The 19,823-nt window shown below is 52.9% G+C and overlaps 1 protein-coding gene across 46 annotated transcripts; it reads left to right on the top strand.

The window, feature by feature from the left end:
- The first annotated feature begins 64 nt into the window (after nucleotides 1-64).
- MTG2 (mitochondrial ribosome associated GTPase 2) lies at nucleotides 65-16,435 on the top strand. Of its 46 annotated transcripts, none has more exons than XM_067014098.1 (10): nucleotides 123-419; nucleotides 2,181-2,358; nucleotides 8,365-8,512; nucleotides 9,878-9,924; nucleotides 10,203-10,427; nucleotides 12,185-12,332; nucleotides 13,338-13,453; nucleotides 13,888-14,106; nucleotides 14,284-14,422; nucleotides 15,151-16,435. In XM_067014098.1, the coding sequence occupies exons 5-10, from the start codon at nucleotides 10,224-10,226 to the stop codon at nucleotides 15,543-15,545; spliced, it is 1,221 nt and encodes a 406-aa protein (XP_066870199.1). In that variant the 5' UTR covers nucleotides 123-419; nucleotides 2,181-2,358; nucleotides 8,365-8,512; nucleotides 9,878-9,924; nucleotides 10,203-10,223; the 3' UTR covers nucleotides 15,546-16,435. The 46 variants fall into 46 exon arrangements, with proteins under 46 accessions (XP_066870203.1, XP_066870236.1, XP_066870229.1 ...); XM_067014125.1 differs by having other exon boundaries at nucleotides 150-326; nucleotides 2,193-2,358; XM_067014118.1 differs by lacking the exon at nucleotides 8,365-8,512 and having other exon boundaries at nucleotides 121-419; nucleotides 2,193-2,358; nucleotides 10,219-10,427.
- Nucleotides 16,436-19,823: the final 3,388 nt, after the last annotated feature.

Below are 19,823 nucleotides of genomic sequence, written 5' to 3'. Positions count from 1 at the left end.
GCCCGCCTCTGCGGAGACGCGACCAGCTCCGTTTCCGCCTCCCCCCGCGCCGCACATGCGCGCTGGGGAGCCCTGCGCAGGCGGGACTCGCCCCGGAAGTGACCCCTGGAGCCGGCCCCGGAAGTGGCGTGCCGTCTCGCGTGGTGAGTGCGAATAGTGGCCGGGGGCGCCCTCGGGTCCCCGGCACGGGATTCCGGCTTCCCCTCAGCGCGCGTGGGCGCGCTCGGGTGGCCCGGAGACGCCCTCGGGCCGAGGTCCTGAGTGTGAAACGCTTCCTCCCGGACGTTGCTCTGTACCTGCTGTGGCGCGCGGTTGCACCGAACAGCGTGAGCGAGCGTGCGCGCGCGTGATAAACACTTGGTCGCACAGGAGCGGCGTCCTCCTGCGAGGGCGCTCTTGGCGGGCTGGGCCGGCACCGGGTACGCCGTCCGCGCCGCCGTGCACACCGGGGTCTGTCCTGCTCGCGGGCCTGTCGGGAGGAGGGAGGCGTGTCCTTCGGGCCAGCTCCCAGGAGGGAGCGCCTTTCTGTAGAGGGCCCATCTCAAGACACGAGCGGAAAGGGGATCACGCTTTTTAACGCAAGTCAGTTCCCAGGCACATATGCTTTAGCAGAGAAAACGTGTCCACAGTTAAAGGAGCACAAAACTGATACTTTTAAAATGACCCTTGCCTCGGTTCCCTTGGATGGTGGTCGCGTACACATCCCTGATTTGAAGAACCCTGCTGTGAAATACAGGCAGTGAGGACACTGTGTTGGCACGCGAGAGCCTCTCTGAGTCTCAGCCTCCAGTGCTTTAGAGTGGACGTAAAGGGGCTTTTTTCCTGGCGGTCCAGCCGTTAAGACTCCGCGCTTCCACTGCAGGGGGCACCGTTTGATCCCCGGTGGGGGAACTGAGACCCCGCATGCCAGGCAGCGTGGTAAACAAAACAAAACGGCATGCAAAATGTAAGGGTCAGAAGTTATGGCACCATCACTTTAGAATACTTTAAGGAGGGTTTGTAAAGGCCCAGTTTAAAGCGGAGCGTTCAGGGAAACAGCAGAGTTAGTGTTTTTATGTGGCGCTAGTAACAGAGGAGTTCCTTCTACTCCTGGACACCCGCAGAATAAGGGGAAGGCCGGTTACCAGGACCAGCAGAGAGCAGTATAGACGGGGCTTCCTTGGCTGGAAGTCGACCTTCATTCAGTCAGGAGCCAGCCCTCCTGCTTCTCCCTCGAGTCTCTGCCCCACGGCAAGGTAGCTGAGCGTAGTCATGCAGGATAGGCTTCTGAAACGGAGCAGGGTGGAAAAGGGGTCTAGAAAAGCAGATGGAAAAAAATAACAGCATGCGCCGTTACCTCTCATAGGGTGGTTGTAAGGGATTTTTGTTTGTTTGTTTTTGGCCGAGCAGCTTGGGGGAGCTTAGTTCCCTGACCAGGGATTGAACCTGGGCAGTGAGAGCACAGAGTCCTGACCACTGGACCGCCGGGGAATTCCCGTGGAATAAAATTTAAAATTTCCGTAGGAGGATCTTAGAGGAGGCTCCTGGCAGGTAATAACATGTATGGACCAGTAGAACTGATCTTAACACTTTACAGAACAAAGTGGAGCCCTTGCCGGGCAGTGAGCACCTTCCCAGCATTTTTAGAAGCCCCCATCCTGTAATCATGAAGGCTGGTTGACTCTGGGCCCTCAGCTTTCACCACCGTCCCACCTTTTGTACTCTGCTCTGCCGGGCCCAGAAAGAGGGAGTCTCCTAGTAGGAATCTTGAGTTCCCACTGTACAATACAGACCAGCGCTGTACAGTAGAACTTTCTGTAATGGTGGAAACGTCCTAATGGGTGCTGGCCATTGTGGTACCCGCTGGCCACATGTGGCTGTGAGCACTTGAAATGTGGCTTGTGTGACTGAGGGACTGAATTTGTACGTTTAAAATTATTTTAGTTAATTTCAACTTAGTAGCCACATGGGGCTATTGGCCAGAGCAGGTTAAAGCATTAGAAGGAAAACAAAGACCAAATAGTCACGTGAAACCAAAGTGAACTTGTTCTCGTGGCAAGGGAGAGCCACGGCATGCATTCAGCAGACTTTTCCAAACACACTGAAAAGGTAAAGAGGAGGAGTACTCCACCTTAGGCAAGATTCAGAGTTGAGGTCGCTGGTTGGCTTTGCAGTCGTCACCTCTGATTGATCGCTTTCAGGTTTCGTTACAGTGCCAGAAGCTTGGTTTTCAGCCCGGCCCGGGTGGATGGCGTAGCGCTCCAACAGACTCCGCTGTGGCTGTGCTTGTTTGATGACCGGGTGGTGGTTTTTGCCCCTTGACAAGCTGCTCTCACACTCCACTCCCACTCCTCCCATCTGAGAGGTCTGTGACGCTGGGTAAGCCACTTCCCCTCTCTCTGCCTCCGTGTCCTCATCTGTACTTTCTTTACAGGGCTGTTACGAGAGCTAGACCCATCAACCCCTGGAAAACACTTAGAACGACGGTAGTGTCTTGCCAGTAGTGAGGTAGAGGGCTTAAATGTTCATTGTTATACTCATTTCTAGATGCTTTTGTAATTGGTGTTACTGTAAAAGGAATTGTTGTCTTAATTTCACTTTATAGTTTGCTGCTAGTGTAGAAGAACACAGTTGACTTTTGCAAATTAACCTTCTAACCAATAACCTTGCTTCTTCCCGCGCACCGCAGCGAGGAGCGGCCCCCGCTCGCCGCAGCTAGAGAAAGCCTGCGTGCAGCAGCGAAGACCCAGTGCGGCCCAAAATTAATTAATTAAAGTTATAAAAAACAAAAGCAAAAACGTTGCTTCTTTGTATATTAATTCTAATCTTTGTTTTATAGATTTCACTGGAATTTGCTGTGGAGACTCATATTTTCTGCAGTTTTACCTTTTCTTTTTAATTTTTTAATTCTTTATTGCGGTGTCTGAGAGACAGTGTTCCATCGACGTGTTGAACATGGGCACCCTTGTTTTCTCCATCTCAAAGGATGACAGTTCTGTCTTTCTCCGATCAGTGTGGTGTTAGCTGTAGGCCTTCTGTAGATGCCTTTTGTCAGGTTGAGGGTGTTCCCTTCTGTTCCTAGTTTGCTGTGTCGTTTCATTTTCCTAATCATGAGTGGGTGCTGACTTTTGCCGGGTGTATGTGGTGTCACCGTGAGATGGGTGACTGGGTCTGACTGTTGGTGAAGCCTGGGGCTCCAGAGGTCACCCTACTTGGTCCTGGTGTGGGATCCTTTCTCTACTTCTGGGCTCAGTTGGGTGCTTTGTTAAGGATTCTTCACTTCTTATTCATGAAGGACGTTGCGCCGTCATTTTCTTTTTTCGTAATGTCAGGTTTTGGTACTGGGCTTTCGCTGCCCTCAGTAAATGGGTTGGGTAGTGATCTCACTTCCTGTATTTTCTGAAAAAGTTTTTGTAAGATTGCTGTTATTTCTTCCTTGAATGTTGGATAGAATTTACCAGTAAAACAGTCTGAGTCTGGAGTCTTCTTTCTGGGAATGTTCTTTTATAACAAATTCAACTTCTTTAGTAGATACAGGGCTGTTGGGATTTTCTGTTTTTCTTGTGTTTATTTGGTAGTTGTGTTTTTCAAGAAATTTGTCCGTTTCACATAAGTTGTTGAATATGTTGGCAAAAAGTTGTTCACGGTGTCCTTTTACCCTTTCAATGCCTGTAAGGTTTGTATTGATAACCCTGACATTGGTGATTTGTGTTCTCTACTTTTCTTGTCAGTCTAGCTAGAGGTTTGTCTGTTTATCTTTTCAATGAGCTAGTTTTTAAGCTGTGGTAGTTTTTCAGTTGTCAGTTTTCAGTTTCATTTATTTCTGCTCTTTATTATTTCCGTCTTTCCATTTACTTTGCTCTTCTCTCTGGTTTCTTTTTTTTTTCTTAATACTTAACGAATTTATTTGGCTGTGCCGGGTCTTAGTAGCAGCATCTGGGATCTTTAGATGCAGCATGCAAACTCTTAGTTGTGGCATGTGGGATCTAGTTCCCTGACCAGGAATGGAACCCGGGCCTCCTGCATTGGAAGCATGGAGTCTTAGCCACTGGACCACCAGGGAAGTCCCCTCTCTCTGGTTTCTTGATTTGAAACCTTAAGTCACTGATTTTAGATCTTCCTTCTCTTTTTTTTTTAAATTAATAATTTAAAGTATATTTAGGAAGGATGAAGCCTAGAAGGTTAAAAATTAGAAACTCTAGAATTAGAAAAGACGAAAATAATAATACAGTTCAACACAGTTTGAAAACACATGCAGAAGGAAGTTAATACATTGTTTATTAAAAAATTAAGTGGAAAGACTGAAGTTAGAAGGCTAGTATTATCGTATCTAAAGCAGAAAATTATTTCTTTCTTCTCCAACTCTAGAGAGAAGATCAAATTCTCTAATGCCACCAAGAACAGAATAGGGAGAAATGTTTGCAATTAAAGAGTTGCAGTATATAAAAAAGCTAGTTGTTCAAGGTAAGCCAGATTGGTTTGTGTGGTACTGGTTTCCAAGATGACCCTCGAGGTAGATCTTTCTTCTCTTTACTAATAGAAGCGTTTAGAGCTAAAAGTTCCCTTCTAAGCACTACGTTAGCTGCATCCCATGAATTTTGGTATGTCATACTTTCATTCAGTTCAAAATATTTTTTGATTTCTTCTTTTGCCTATTGGATTATTTAGAAGAGTGTTGTTTAATTTCCATATACTTGGGGTTTTCCTAGGTATTTTATATTTATTGACTTCAATTCCGTTGTGTTTAGAGAATACACTTGATATGATTTCTATCCTTTTAAATTTGTTTATTTATTTATTAGAAGAAAAAAATTTTTTTGATGGTGGACCATTTTTAAAGTCTTTATTGAATTTTGTTACAATATTGTTTCTGTTTTATATTTTGGTTTTTTGGCCGCCAGGCATGTGGGATCTTAGCTCCCCGGCCAGGGATCAAACCTGCACGCCCTGCATTGGAAGGCGAAGTCTTAACCACTGGACCGCCAGGGAAGCCCCCGCTCCTTTTAAATTTATTGAGACTCCTCTTATGACCTGTGGTGTGGTCTGTCTTAGTGAATGTTTCGCATGGCAGTTACAGGTAACATGTACTCTCCAGTCGTTGGATGTACTGGTTTTTTTTTGTTGTTGTTTGTTTGTTTGTTTGTTTGTTTGTTTGTGGTACGTGGGCCTCTCACTGTTGTGGCCTCTCCCGTTGCAGAGCACAGGCTCTGGATGCGCAGGCTCAGCGGCCATGGCTCACGGGCCCAGCTGCTCCGTGGCACGTGGGATCTTCCCGGGCCGGGGCACAAACCCGCGTCCCCTGCATCGGCAGGCAGACTCTTAACCACTGCGCCACCAGGGAAGCCCGGATGTACTGTTATATAAATGTCAATTAGTCCATATCGTTGATAGCACTGTTCAGATTTTCTATGTCTTTACTGTTTTCGATTGTTTCATTTTTCAACTACTCATTTCATCACTTCTTGAGAGAGTGTTGTTAAAATTTCTTGCTATCTTTGTGGAATGGTCTGTTTCTCCCTTTAATTCTGGCCAACTTTGCTGTCTGTATTTTGCATCTGTTATTAGGCTCATGCACATTTTTAATTGTTAGGCCTTCCTGATGACGAATTCCATTTGTCATTATCAGATGCCTTTGTTCATCTCGGGTAAAGCTCTCTTTCTGGAAGCCTGTTTGGGCTGAGTTACGTGTGTGGTTAGGTTTAGGGTGCCATTTTATTATTTGTTTTCCCTTTGTCCCTCTTTTTCGTTCTGCTGTCCCCTTTCTTTTGAAAGGGGAAAGGCTTTTAGCATTCCATTTCATCTACTTATTGGCCTTTGGATATGTCTCTGAAATACATTTTAGTGGTTGCTCTGGAGATTACAATGCACACGCCTAACCTTTCATGATCCACTTAGACTTAAGACTTGTGCCACTTCACAGAAATGTGGAAACCTTGCAATCACCTCTGCATGCATGGGAAACCCACTGGACAGTGTTATAATTTTTCCTTCTACAGTCATACATATTTTAAAACTCTTACAAGGAAAAAATAGTCTTTTTTGTTTTAAAGGATGGGTACTTTTATTTATTTATTTACTGGCTGCGTTGGGTCTCCGTTGCTGCACGCAGGCTTTTCTCTAGTTGCGGCGAGTGGGGGCTACTCTTTGTTGTGGTGCGCAGGCTTCTCGTTGCCGTGGCTTCTCTGGTTGTGGAGCATGGGCTCTAGGCGCGCGAGCTTCAGTAGTTGTGGTGCGTGGGCTCAGTAGTTGTGGCACACGGGCTTAGTTGCTCCGCGGCATGTGGGATTGTCCCGGACCAGGGATTGAACCTGTGTCCCCTGCGCTGGCAGGTGGATTCTTAACCACTGCGCCACCAGGGAAGTCCCCCCAAAATAGTCTTTTATACTTACCATCTCTGTTGCTCTCTCCTCATTCCTAAAGGTTGGGGTTTCCCTGTGGTGTCATTTTCTTTCTGGGGTACCGCTTTTGGAGACAGTGTCTCCCACCACCCAACACGTCTTACTTCACTTCTCTCCCTGAAGGATATTTTCACGGGCTGTGTAATAATGCTGGGTGGGACTTTTTTTCTTTTAGCACTTTAAAAATATCTCTTGAGAGTGCTTAATGCAGTGTGGGATCCTGGAAGAGAAAAAGGATATTCATGGGGAAACGTGAAATCCAAATGCCATCCTGAATTTAATTAATAACAACATAGTAGGGTTGGTTTCTTAGTTTTCACAAGTGTACCCTGGTCATGTAAGATGCTAATATTAGGGGAAACTGGATAAGATGTATATGGAAATATCACCTTTTCTGTAAATCTAAAATCATTCCGAAATAAAGGTGTATTTAGGAGAATACATTAACAGGAAGGTAACAGGAGAAGGGTGTCCCCATGGAGGGGTGGCCCAGTGGAAGGGGAGAGCACCTACGTCAGGAGGTGAGGGTTTGGTTACTGTCAAGGTTGGGTGAGTAAACATACTGAGGGTAACGGAGCCAGGACTCTGACAGTCGGAGGATGGACTTGCAAAGACAGAAGGAGAAAATTAGACAGAATCTTGTGGTGTTGAATTGGAATTGGGATTATATGTGTGAACCCATGGTTTTCAAAAGATGCTGCTCCAGAACTGTGGGTGGATCGGTGTAGCAGTGACTGCAGGTGTGAGTGTTGTGTGTGGATGCGTCTACCTTCGTCTGCTCTGTCCACGGAGAGGACCCACGAGCAGCACCACCCCGGGACCCATGAGCACCCCCAGCACACAGGTGGCCTTCTAAATACCATTCTCCACTAAAAGAACCAGGGCTCCTTGGAGTAAAGGCTGATTTCAGGGTCAACCAGGGAAAGTACCCGGTGAGCCTGGAACATTTTGTGCCACAAAGCAGGGAGGTGCTCACAGGTTGAGGGGCACGTGTCAGAAGGACACCAGGGCTGCCCTGGTGGCGCAGTGGTTGGGAGTCTGCCTGCCAGTGCAGGGGACACGGGTTCGTGCCCCGGTCCGGGAGGATCCCACATGCCACGGGGCGGCTGGGCCCATGAGCCATGGCTGCTGAGCCTGCGTGTCCGGAGCCTGTGCTCTGCAACGGGAGGGGCCACAGCAGTGAGAGGCCCGCGTACCCCCCCGCCAAAAAAAAAGACATCAAAGCCAAGGGATGGGCTGCCACTGCCCAAACCAGAGACAATTTGAGCATTGAAGTAAATGATAGTAATAGAGTGTAGCTAACCGAGTAAAATAGGAATCCGAACCCCTAGAAACGAGTGAGTGGGTGGTTCAGGGGAACGGGATTTGCACCGTCTCAGACCACCTCCCCCGAGGTCCTCGTAACTACACAGGGGCGCCCCGACAGCAGGGAAGCCGGGCAGGGCCCCCCTGCGCTGGAGCTCCGTGTGCAGGGTGGGCAAGGCCCCGTGACTCGTGTCAAATTCCTGCCAAAGGTGCATTGCCCGCGTCTCGTCACAAAGGGACGTCCGTCAGAGGGAAAACGAGGACATGCTGCAGAACAGCTGGCCTGTGACCTTCCGGGTGTCAGGGGCACGGCAGTCAGGGAGGGGCTGCAGAGACGTGACAGTGAAACGCAGCTCGTGGTTCTGAGCTGGACCCTTTGCTGTGGGAGACGCTATAGGGACCGTTAGCCTAGGGCTAACGGGGGTCTGGGCGTGCCTGGCGGCCTGGTTTCAAAGGCCATCCCCCCGGTTCCGTAGAGGGTGCCTCTGTCCACGGGGAGCCACACTGCCGTGTCCCGGGGGGGTGGGTGTCAGGTCGGCCGCTCGCCCTCAAGTGATTCACGGACTTTCCTTTGTACTGTTCTTCCAACTTTTCTATACCTGATTGTTTCCAAACAAAAAGCAAAGCTTTTCAGTGCCATGCGGAGGGAATAACTCCCACCAAGAAAGTATTTCCTTTTCAGAAGGGGCAAGAGGTACGGAGCAGGAGGCACACAGGAGGGGCTTCAATGGAAAAGACAAATTCTGTTTCCTCACCTGCTGTATTATGCACATGGGTGCGTGGCGGAAAAGACAAATTCTGTTTCCTCACCTGCTGTATTATGCACATGGGTGCGTGGCTTTATAATTCCTATGGTGGCTTTATAATTATTTTTAAAATAGTGCGTGTACATTTATATCCCTTCTGTATGTCTGGTTCATACTTAACAATGGGAGGAAAGCCTCAGTGGTTTCCTTTTATGTGGCACACGTGTGCCTGTGAAGCGGGGACATCTGGAAGTGGGTGATGTGCAGAACAGTGGAGGGGGGAGGGGCTGTCGCTGGAGGGCTGGGCCTGAGGCTCCTCACGTTGACCCTCAGCGCCTGCAAGATATATAATTGTCACAGCTGTTGAATGAATGAGCAGTGGTGTGAACAGCTCTTAGTTAATGGAAAGTCGCTCACACTTACGGAGTTTTCACACGGGCCAGGTACTGCTGTCGTGCATCCTGTCCCTCCCAGCCTGGTCCGTCGTCAGATGAGCGAACTGTCCTAGGTCACCCTGGGGAAAAGGGGCAGAGGTCCTTGTGCAGAGTCTGGAGGCTCACCCACTGCACCCATAGGAAATATCCCACTGTGTTCCAGTTGGACCATTTTATTTTATTTTATTTTTTTTTTTTTTGTGGTACACGGGCCACTGTTGTGGCCTCTCCCATTGCGGAGCACAGGCTCCAGACGCGCAGGCTCAGTGGCCATGGCTCACGGGCCCAGCCGCTCCGCAGCAGACCGGGGCACGAACCCGTGTCCCCTGCATCGGCAGGCGGATTCTCAACCACTGCGCCACCAGGGAAGCCCTCTTTATTTTATTTTTACGGTATGCGGGCCTCTCACTGTTGTGGCCTCTCCCGTTGCGGAGCACAGGCTCCGGATGTGCAGGCTTAGTGGCCATGGCTCACGGGCCCAGCCGCTCCACGGCACGTGGGATCTTCCCAGACCGGGGCACGAACCCGTGTCCCCTGCATCGGCAGGCGGATTCTCAACCACTGTGCCACCAGGGAAGCCCAGTTGGACCATTTTAAACTGTGCAGGATAACACCATAGCATGTGAATAAATGGGTGTTTTTATTTTTAAGAAATTTTGATTTGAGGCTGAGATTTCCTTTTTAATATTTTCATTTAGCAGGTATTTGATATTCTATAGGGAGTATATTCCAGTGTTGCAAGAGATTTAATGATTTAAATCCTTTGTACACAGATCTTTCCCCCAAGCAGCATATAGGCTAAGGAGGTTTTTCACTGCGCTGTGCAGCTTGTGGGATCTCAGTTCCCTGACCGGGGATCGAACCCAGACCCGCGGCAGTGAAAGCCCAGAGTCCCAACTGCTAGGCCGCCAGGGACCTCCCTCCAAGTAGCATATAGGCTAATAGGGCATGACTCGGGGCGGAAAGTGGTGAGTGAGGTAACAAAGTCATTCATTGGTTCATTTATTTGTTTCAGAAACACACACCAGGACTCTCCTGTGCCGGATGCTCACACTAATTTTGGTTTGTTTTTTTGTTTGTTTGTTTTTGCGGTACGCGGGCCTCTCGCCGCTGTGGCCTCTCCCGTTGCGGAGCACAGGCTCCGGACGCGCAGGCTCAGCGGCCACGGCTCACGGGCCCAGCCGCTCCGCGGCACGTGGGATCTTCCCGGACCGGGGCACGAACCCGCGTCCCCTCCCTCGGCAGGCGGACTCTCAACCACTGCGCCACCAGGGAAGCCCTCACACTTCTTTAGTTGCGGTTTCATGTTCAGCTTTAAACCAGATGTCTTATTTTGCCAGTTTGACTTTTGTTAAGGAGCCATGATACGTTCGAGGCTTTTCTCAGCGAGATCCTGGCCGGTGTTGGAGGGCGTGGGGTGCTGGACACCGTTGGCACGAGTGTTTCCCAGCCCTGGGCGGCTCCTTCCCCAGCACGCTTCTCCCAGGCTGCTTTCGGTCAGCTGCGTGGACTGCACCAAGCACCGGGACCCTCCCAGGAAGAAACTGCTCTCAGAGAAAAAACTGGTGAGGCTTCTAACCTTGAAGGAATTTGACTGCCCTTTCTCCTCCGAAGCCACAGGGTGTTGTTTTGAGCTCTTGTTGTCTTGTCTTCGTTTATCCTTGGAAATGAGGACGTGAGATGAAGGCCTGCGGGTACCAAATACTGGGCTGGCCTAAAACTGCGGCGGGCCCAGGGCAGCGCCCAGCGCGCCAGACGTGATGACCGTGTTCGCTCCCTTCGCCAGGAGGGTGCCTGGGGCTTATGTATCATTAGCCTGTGTGTCTGAGATGTGTACTATATATATTCTTAGATACATGTGAATAGTTCTTGGTTTATGACATGGGGGCTGGGGGCTGGGGACATACACCTTCAGTTTTATAGTTCTCAAAGGCTTACGTGTTTTTTATTCTATTTACCAAAACCTGTTTAAAACACGAATGATCTTTAAATTCAAGAATACACATGTTTATAATCCACTTTGTTTTCTCCTAAGTGCAGGTTCCAATTAAGGCTCATTAGGGCAAACAGTACTTCCTGTGGAAAAATTCCTTTGGCAGTCAGCGTGTGCACTCATGTATATCAAGTTTTCACATGGTTTTGTCTCCTCCCCAGAACGTAAACATTGACTCTTAAGTTTTATCTTCTGTACAATGCTCCTTAGTTGTGCTTTTTTCCCATCGGGTTGATTTCCATTATGTTCAAAATTGTACATTGCGTTTTTGAAACAGTAATTCATGGTTTTTCCATGTGGTGGTGCCAGAGCATCATAAAGTATTTCTGTATTTTCCTTTAAAAAAAGATCTGCTTATGGAGTAGTGGATGGAAATGCAGATGCCCTGGTCCCCATGGAGGGGCCGTGTGGGCGGCCACGTCAGCCTGTGCGCATGTGCGGGGAGCAGGTGGGCTCCTTGGGACAGGACGGCCGGGCTGGGAGTGCCGTCCTCAACACTGCACCCTGGCACCTCGGGCAGCTGGACGTCTTGTCCTCCTGTGAGCAAACGTTTATTAAATATTAACCTGGTTAGGGGACTTCCTTGGTGGTCCAGGGGTTAAAACTCTGTGCTCCCAATGCAGGGGCTCAGGTTTGATCCCTGGTCAGGGAACTAGATCCCGCACGCCGCAATGAAGGTCCCGCGTGCCACAACTAAGACTCGGCACAGCCGAATAAATAAATGTTAAAAAAAAATATATTTAACCTGGTTGGTTAGTTCTGATTCTTTAGGTAGGTTGTGTCTCCCTTAGGGACCTAGAGAAAAACTTGCTCTCAGATAAGGGCTCTGTCTGCATCACCACATTTAAAAAAGGAGCCCTGTTCAGTCAGCCACAGAAGACTTCCGTTCTTAGTTGGAAGCCTGATAATGGCCCAGGTACTGTCACTCTCCTTCTCTCGTCCTGAGGAACAGAACTCTCCATTAGTAAAGGCCTGTTATTTCAATAACGTGTTTCTATTTGAAAAGGCTGGGAAGACGCTTTATTTAAGGAGTCATCTCCTAAACCGCGTTTTATTTGGGTTTTTAGCGTGGAGTTCGTGACTGGGGTGTGCATTCCACGCTGAGCACTTTTTACATCTGCGTTGTTGATTCCCGTTTGCCTACAAATAGCAGTGACTTGTGGGAACTCTTTCTTATAGTTGCATCTTAGGAGCGATTAGCAATATTAGTGTCATTAGCTTCTAATTGTAAAGCCTGTCATGGGTAGAGAAGGTACATTTCAAACGACTGCTTGGTCCTTGGGAGGACTGCAGAGTTAATAACGACAGGCCACTGTGTGCTCTCCGCAGAAAAGGCATTTTGTGGACCATCGCCGAGTGCTTGTCCGAGGGGGACGCGGAGGTGACGGCGTGAGCTGCTTCCACAGTGAGCCCCGGAAGGAGTTTGGAGGCCCCGATGGTGGCGATGGAGGCTACGGCGGCCACGTCATCCTGAGAGGCAGGTGTCCCGAGGGGTGTCCCGGGGAAACGCGCTGTGTCTGCGCGCCTCCGGGGTGGGGAGTTTTCACCTTCTTATCCTAACAGGAAGTTGGATTCAAAAATTGACCTGTGGACATCATTTTATTGAATTATGTGGATGTTCGCATTTAGATAATACACCCAAAACCAGCTTCATGGTTTTTCTTAATTTCAGGAACACAAAGACTGTTGACTGTCAGGGAATCTAACATTCCGGTACAGTCTGTCAAAGGGTTAAATCTGTCACTATCTCAGTCAAGTGCCGCAAGGGTACTGATTTCCCTGACATACATGGAGCACACAAATACTAGCCAACTAGTCCCCTCAGTAAGCATTCGCAGCATAGTAAGTACAGCCGTTTTCAAGGTGATGATGACATTATGGGTAATTTTCGAATTGTTTGAAAATTGTCGTATTTTTTGAAAGAAAATAAGAAATTAGCTTTTTCAAAAAATCACATTGCTAGTTTAGCGACTTTTGCCACAACTTTATTCCATGGTCCGAGGTGCATTCTTTAGATTTTTCTTTTTTTCATTTTTATTTATTTATTTATTTTTGGCTGCGTTGGGTCTTGGTTGCTGCGCGCGGGCTTTCTCTAGTTGCGGCGAGCGGGGGCTGCTCTTCATTGTGCTGCGCGGGCTTCTCGTTGCGGTGGCTTCTCTTGTTGCGGAGCACGGGCTCTAGGCACACGGGCTTCGGTAGTTGTGGCGCGTGGGCTCAGTAGTTGTGGCTTAGGGGCTCCAGAGCACAGTCTCAGTAGTTGTGGCACACAGGCTTAGTTGCTCCGCAGCATGTGGGATCTTCCCGGACCAGGGCTTAAACCCGTGTCCCCTGCGTTGGCAGGCGGATTCTTAACCACTGCGCCACCAGGGAAGTCCTGTCCCAGGTGCATTCTTTTGTTCTTAATCTGAACAAAAGCAACTTAACATGAGATGGGTCTGCCTTTGACACAGAAGGAGATGACGCTTCTCGCTCTGACTTCCAGTTGAGCGGCAAGTCAAGTCCCTGTCCTCAGTCCTGTCTCAGTACCAGGGCTTTGACGGAGGAGCCGGCGGCAGGAAGAACTGCTTTGGGCGAAGCGGCGCCGCCCTCTACATCCAGGTAGGCCATGTGGGCCATCAAGCTCCCAGGTCCTGCCGAGTGGTCCAGAGGGGCCCCGTCCTCCACGAGGCAACCCTGGACGGGGACTCTGTGCTGATTTCCTACATGTGAATGTGTCACCTGTTCAGAAAGTCGTGAGATGATTATATTTACAGCGAGGGGCCCGCAGGTCTCCCCCGCTGTCTCCAGCCCCGCGATCTGCCCCCGCCGACCCTCTCGGGCACCTCCCTGTGAGCGGAGAGTTTGCGCTCTCAGCATCACTGATTTTCCTCTAGACGCGCTGTTGGGAAAAGCCATTTATGCAGTTTGCCTGCAGTGCAGTCAGCCTCTCAAGCCTTTAGGGCCGGGCCCTTTCCCAGGTCCGCGTCCCTCTGTGGAGCTTAGTTGTACCTCCCCGTCTCATGCTGCCCCTATAAGCGCTTGTCATTTTTCAGGTCCCCGTGGGCACTTTGGTGAAGGAGGGAAACGAAGTCCTGGCCGACCTCTCGCACCCGGGTGATGAGTTCATCGCAGCACTGGGCGGGGCAGGCGGGAAGGGCAACCGCTTTTTCCTGGCCAATGGCAACCGAGCGCCCACGACTTGTACCCCCGGACAGCCGGGTCAGGAGCGGGTCCTCTTCCTGGAACTCAAAACGGTGGCACACGCTGGGCTGGTGGGTGTCACCTGAAGCCCCGGTGGGAGGATGGCGGGGGACATGCCAGGAGAGCGGCGGCCAGGCAGCCCACTTTCTCCCATCAGAGCCTGTTGGCTTCGTCGGGAGCCCTGCTGTCCCTCATCCCCGGTTCCCGACTCAAGACCCCCGACCTTGGCCGTCCCCACTCTCTTCCAGGTCGGATTCCCCAATGCAGGGAAATCCTCGCTTCTCCGGGCCATTTCCAACGCAAGGCCCGCTGTGGCCTCCTACCCATTCACCACCCTGAACCCGCACGTGGGGGTCGTTCACTGCGAGAACCACCAGCAAATAGCAGGTAGGACGCCAGGGTCTCTCAGGGGGTCAGGGTGGCGACGGGATTCAGAGCAGTGCTTATGTAACTCTTACGTGTGGCGTTGTTTTCTTCATTTAAAAACTGTAGTTCTCTATCAGAGTCAGGTTTTAGGTTTGCTTCCCACCCTCTCCCCCAGGCATCTGTTAGTGGCAGTGCAGGAATTGGAGTTTAAATTTCAAACCTGAGGAAATTATTCCTTTTCACCGCCTCTATTCTTCTCTTTCATCTATGGGGAGCTCGGCAACGTCAGTCATGTGGACAACATGTGATTTAAAAAGCTTTCCCTGTACCATTTTGAGAGAAGAAAACTTTTTCCAGAAGATAATGTACCCATTAAAAATAGTACGCCTGCTGGCGACATGATTTGTATAGCACTTTATATTTGCAGAAGACTCTATCATTTCTATCGGTAATCAAATTATTAATAGAGTACAGGAAGCCGTTTTCCCCTTTTTTGAATCATTTTCGAAGCCAGCAAGACTGGAATGTGTTAAGTAGCTCTTAGACTGATCTGTCATCATGCCTGTCAACCAAATATTTCCAAGCATTAGCAAAACTGAAAGCTGAAATGCCTCGGGTGGCAGTTGGCCTGACGCATCACTGAGGCAGTAAGGTGAACGACTTCACTTGCAAGGTGCTCCGTGGAAGGAGAGGGTCAGGACTCAGGCCCCAGGCTCCCCTCGTGGACCACCTGCCCTTCTCCTTCGCAGTGGCCGACATCCCGGGCATCGTCCGCGGAGCCCACCAGAACAGGGGCCTGGGCTTGGCCTTCCTGAGGCACATCGAGCGCTGCCCCTTCCTCCTGTTCGTGCTGGACCTCTCAGTGCCGGCGCCGTGGACTCAGCTGGACGACCTGAAGTACGAGCTGGAACAGTACAGGGAGGGCCTGTCCGAGAGGCCCCACGCCGTCGTGGCCAACAAGGTCGACCTCCCGCAGGCCAGAGCCCGGCTGCCCCAGCTGCAGGCCCGCCTAGGCCGAGAGGCCATCGCCCTGTCAGCGACCACCGGGGAGAACCTGGAGGAGCTGCTGCAGCACCTGCAGGGGCTGCACGATGACCACGTGGCCGCGGAGCTGGAGCGTGGCCGCCAGCCTCTCCGGTGGTAGCGCAGGTGGTAGGCCTGGAGGCGGCATGGGCGGTGCCCAGGCAGGCTGACTGTGACCGGAAATGAGGGAGGAGCCCCCAAGAATCGGAGGCCTTGGTGCAGCGGCCTTCCCGCCAGCCCAGGGCTCCCCACCAACGCTCCCCCCTACCCTGGGCCTAGGACCGTGGGGCGGCGGATGCTCATGCACCCGCCCGTCTGTTCCCAGTGCTTCCCGCGCCCGCCTGCGTGCGACTGACGTGCTACGATGGGCTCGTCTGTGTTAATTGGCCCCTGATTAGCAGGGACCACACTCTGCCTGATGTCACCGAATGCTGCCGAGTGCACACGGTGGACGGGAGCCAGTGTCGCCTGCTGACCCTCGGGTGGTGGCAGCTGTCACAGAGGTGGGCCCTTGATTCCACGGCTGTCGACACTTCCGCGAGTGCAGTGTTGCAGGGATGCTCTGTCTGCTGCGCGAGGGCCGGGGGAGGGAAAGCATTTGCAGGCGCCCAGTGGTGAAGGGGCAGGTGCGGTCCTCTTCTCAGAAGCCGCCGTCTGAGGGAAGCAATGAGGGTGACACCCGCCCCGTTGTCCCAGACGGTGCTGTGCTCTTTGGGAGCCGAGCTTCACGGCTGAATGCTCCCAGTATCCGACCCGGGGACGTGTGGCTCGCGACCCGCTTAGTACACGCGAACGGGTTATTAACTGCGGACTGCGGGTGGGGCAGGGCAGCGCCGCCCCCCAGCGTAGCCGGTGCCTCAGGTTTGCGCTTCTGGGCGTCGATGGGAGCCGCGCCTGTGCCCCCAGCGCCCCATGACTGCAGGTGCCCCGTGAGGACCTGCTCCTAGCCTGCTCATCCGGCAAAACGGTCTGGAACTTTTGTTTCCCCCAAATAAAGTCTGACGCATCTGACGTGTCCCTGAGGGCCTAAGGGACGAGTGGAGAAAGGACCCGGGGCCCTGTGGGGACCGGCCTCAGGGTCCCGAGGCAGCTGGGCCGCTGCGTGCACTTAGGCCAGCGTCTTTTCCACACCGGGGGCGGGGTGGGGTGGGGGGGTTGGGCAGACCTCGGATGATACGCCAGGGCCTGAGCTTTCAGGAGCAATTCCGTTTTGGTCTGACGTCAGATCTGCAACTAGAACAAGAGTCCTTTACCTGAAGCTTTATTTTAATGTCTTGTAATTTCAGAGGTCCTTGTGTTCTGGAAACCAGAGATGGGTTTTGCATGTATTTGCTCGCTCTCGGGCCACCGCGAAGAGCAGCATTAATTATCCATGGCCTTTCATCTTGCTCGCTGGGCGCCCACCACGTGTGCTCTTCAGAGAGGAGACGCTCAAGATGCCTCCCGTGGCTGACGCAGAATGGGTGCCCCAGAGGGCAGGGGCTCTGTCCTCTTCTCGACTGCGCCCCAGCAGCCTCAGGGCCTGACCCCAAGGGGCGCCAGTATGTATTTGTGGAATGAGCGAGTGCACGGTGGCTGATGTTAGGTGCATTTCGTTCTCTTTTAGTTTGAAGACTCTTTAACGGGTAGGTGGTTGCCGAGCAAGAGCCGCGTCCGCTCCCCCAGGCTCAGCCTCGGCCTCAGCCGCGCCCTCTTCCTCTGGCCGTTCCCACTGAGTGATCCGCTCCTAGGTCTGAGCAACTCCTGCTTCCCTGATCAGCCCGGGGCGCCACCTGTTGACCTCTGGCCCCTGGACGGGGACTTCGCTTTCTCATGTCACCCTCCCCACGGCCGCACCGGGTGGCCTGGGTCTGTGTCCGGCCAGCGGGGCGTGGGCAGTAGGGCCAGGCGCTTGACCGTCTCCGTGGGGCCCTCGTTCTCTGGGGGCTGGCACAGCCCTGGGGTGTTTCCTTGCCTGGCTTTCTCTCTACCTCTGCGCGTTGTTTCTGTCCCAGCGTCGTCCCTCTCCTACTGGTTTCATCTCCCAGAAGCTCCAGCCACCAGCCTTTCCCTGAGATTTCTTCTCTGTGTCCTTGACCCTCTGCTCCCACGCAGGCGGTGGGCTCAGCGCCTGGCGGGGCCTCCCGGGCTGGGGTGGCCGTCTCCTCCCTGGTCTCCTCTCCCTCCCTCTTTACTTTCTAATTCATTGTCAAAGACCCTATCTCCAGATAAGGTCACATTGCAAGTTTCCAGTGCTTGTGAGTTTGAGGTGCCCCTCAACCCCGTCGGCACCCTATTTTAATACCCTGCTCAGGCCCCTTCGTCTCCCCGCACGGCAACCCAGGTGCCATAACCCCTGTACGCACGGGTCCTTCCTCCACGCCGTCGGGGCCACCCTCTCCCTCCAGCGAAGCCCCAGCCCTCTGTCCTCTGCTCCGCCTGTTTCCTGGCTTCGCTAAAGACCCTCCAGGACGGCAGGCTTTTGTGCTGCCGGTCTCTGTGATGCAGATGCCCTTCCTTAGACACCCTATGGATGCCCCCCAGCTGGGACCTCTCTGACCACCTGATCAAACAGCCCCACCCACAAGGGCCCTGCCCTGCGCCTCGCCAGCCAGTGTCAGGCGCATGGCCCGCTGGCCTGGCCTTACGCATCAGCCCCTACCGCCACGAGGTTCCTGGTCTGGGCTGCATCCCAGGGCCGGGGCAGCGCCGGCACCGGAGGCATAACAGACGTGCTGGGCAGATCCTAGTTCAGGTGAATACAGACACGTGTGTGGGGATACATGCCAGCATGTTTACGGACAGGGCACGCGTTCAAAGACCACAGAGTGGAGAGCACCGCCCAGCGACGGGCAGCAGACGGCGGCTCCCCGTGGCTGCCTGCGGAGTCCATCCAGACGGCGGGAGCGGGGCCGGCCTGGGGCGGTGGGGGGGGGGCGGGTGGCTGCGGCTCTAAAACGGCAGCACGAGGGGCCTGGTGGTGTCGTGCGCTGTGAGGAAGTCGCACTGAGTGTTTGATGGGTAGACTTCCAGTTTGGGAAAGCGACGACAGCGTGAACGTGCCCCACGCCTCTGAGCCGTGCACCACGCCTCTGAGCCGTGCACTGAAATGGCGGAAAGGGCAAAGTTTCGATGCATTTGACCGCAGTGAAAACACACATAGAACTAGGCACACGCACTCACACACACACACACACACACATGCAGTTACGCAGCCACACGCATGCAGGTGAGCGTACGCTGGGCGCTGTCTGCTGTTGATGTGCGTCTTCTCGTTGCCAGGGCGGCTCGAATGCTCGGACCCACCAAGGCCAGAGTGTCGCCTCTCCAGAAAGGGCAAAAGGCCAAACAGAGCAGAGGGGACCCACAGGCCTCTGGGGCGGGGCTGTGGGTGCCGAAGAAGGGGCCTCTGGGCGGTCTCTTTCTGTCTTGCAATCCTTTGATTCTTTAGAGGAAAAAACCTTTCCTTGCCATGAATCGGGGCACCAGTGGGTTGATATTTTCCCAGAGCCGTGAAATCCCTCCAGTTTCTGCTGTGGCCTTGGGGTGGGCCGGTTGCCCAGCCCAGCCCACTGAACTTGTCACGCTCGGCACTGGGGGTATCGCGGGGACGCCCACGCCTGTCACCCCACCCCAGCTGCCTGCTTCTCATCGTACAGCGGTGACACTAAGGCCCAGCAGAGTAGCTTAAGACCCACGGCCTGGCCTGGGGGTCAAGCTTGCTCACTTCAGCCCCACCCAGGGTACGCAGCCCCTTCCCTGTTTGGGGTCTTATGGGAGCCACAGGTAAGGACAGAGCAAGCCTCAGGGTTGAGAGGGCCGTGCCCCCAGAATGCCGGCACCCCGCCCCTGGCCGGGCCCAGGGCTCCAGGCCACAGGCAGCCACTCACCCGCCCTCCCACCTGCCCAGCCCTGGTCCCTTGCCGTGGCTTCCAAAGACCTGGTTGGATCCTTAGAGCCCAGCCCGGCCCCTGCAGTGTCTGTGAACATGGGGAGGGTCGGGGAGGGTCACCGTCTCTGTTAGGTTTGAATTTCAGATTCACAACAAAGAATGCAGTACTTAGCTAACAGATTATTTGTTGTGATTCTGAAATCCAGATTGCCGTGAGCTCCTGTGTTTTACCTGGTCGTGGAAGTGAAGGGGTGAGGTGCGGGGGAGGTCGTGGAAACAGCCCTCATTGGTGCTGGGCCTGCAGGGAGGGCTGGGGGGCTGGGCCAACTTGGGCGAGGCTCTACCTCTGCTAGGGGCCCTGCCTTCCTCCCGTCCCCGGAGGGGGCCTTGGGGGGCAGAGGCCTCGCCCTGCTGGCCTGTGCCAGGACGGGCCCAGCTGGTCACTTCCAGCCAGCTGCCTCCGCTGTCCTTGGGGGGGACCCAGCAGCAGCCACCCCTGCCTAAGATGGTGGGCACCTGTCTGCCTTC

The sequence above is a fragment of the Kogia breviceps genome, chromosome 14, assembly GCF_026419965.1.
Source record: "Kogia breviceps isolate mKogBre1 chromosome 14, mKogBre1 haplotype 1, whole genome shotgun sequence".
Lineage (NCBI taxonomy): Eukaryota > Metazoa > Chordata > Mammalia > Artiodactyla > Physeteridae > Kogia > Kogia breviceps.
This window is presented reverse-complemented; position numbering and strand designations above follow the sequence as displayed.

Bases quoted from the DNA above. Each gene is read 5' to 3' on its own strand.
- MTG2 (XM_067014090.1), top strand. From the start codon at position 8,410: ATGGAAAAGACAAATTCTGTTTCCTCACCTGCTGTATTATGCACATGG. The intron at 8,513-10,218 runs GTGCGTGGCTTT...ACTTTTGTTAAG, and splicing joins CTGCTGTATTATGCACATGG to GAGCCATGATACGTTCGAGG. The intron at 13,454-13,887 runs GTAGGCCATGTG...GTCATTTTTCAG, and splicing joins GCGCCGCCCTCTACATCCAG to GTCCCCGTGGGCACTTTGGT.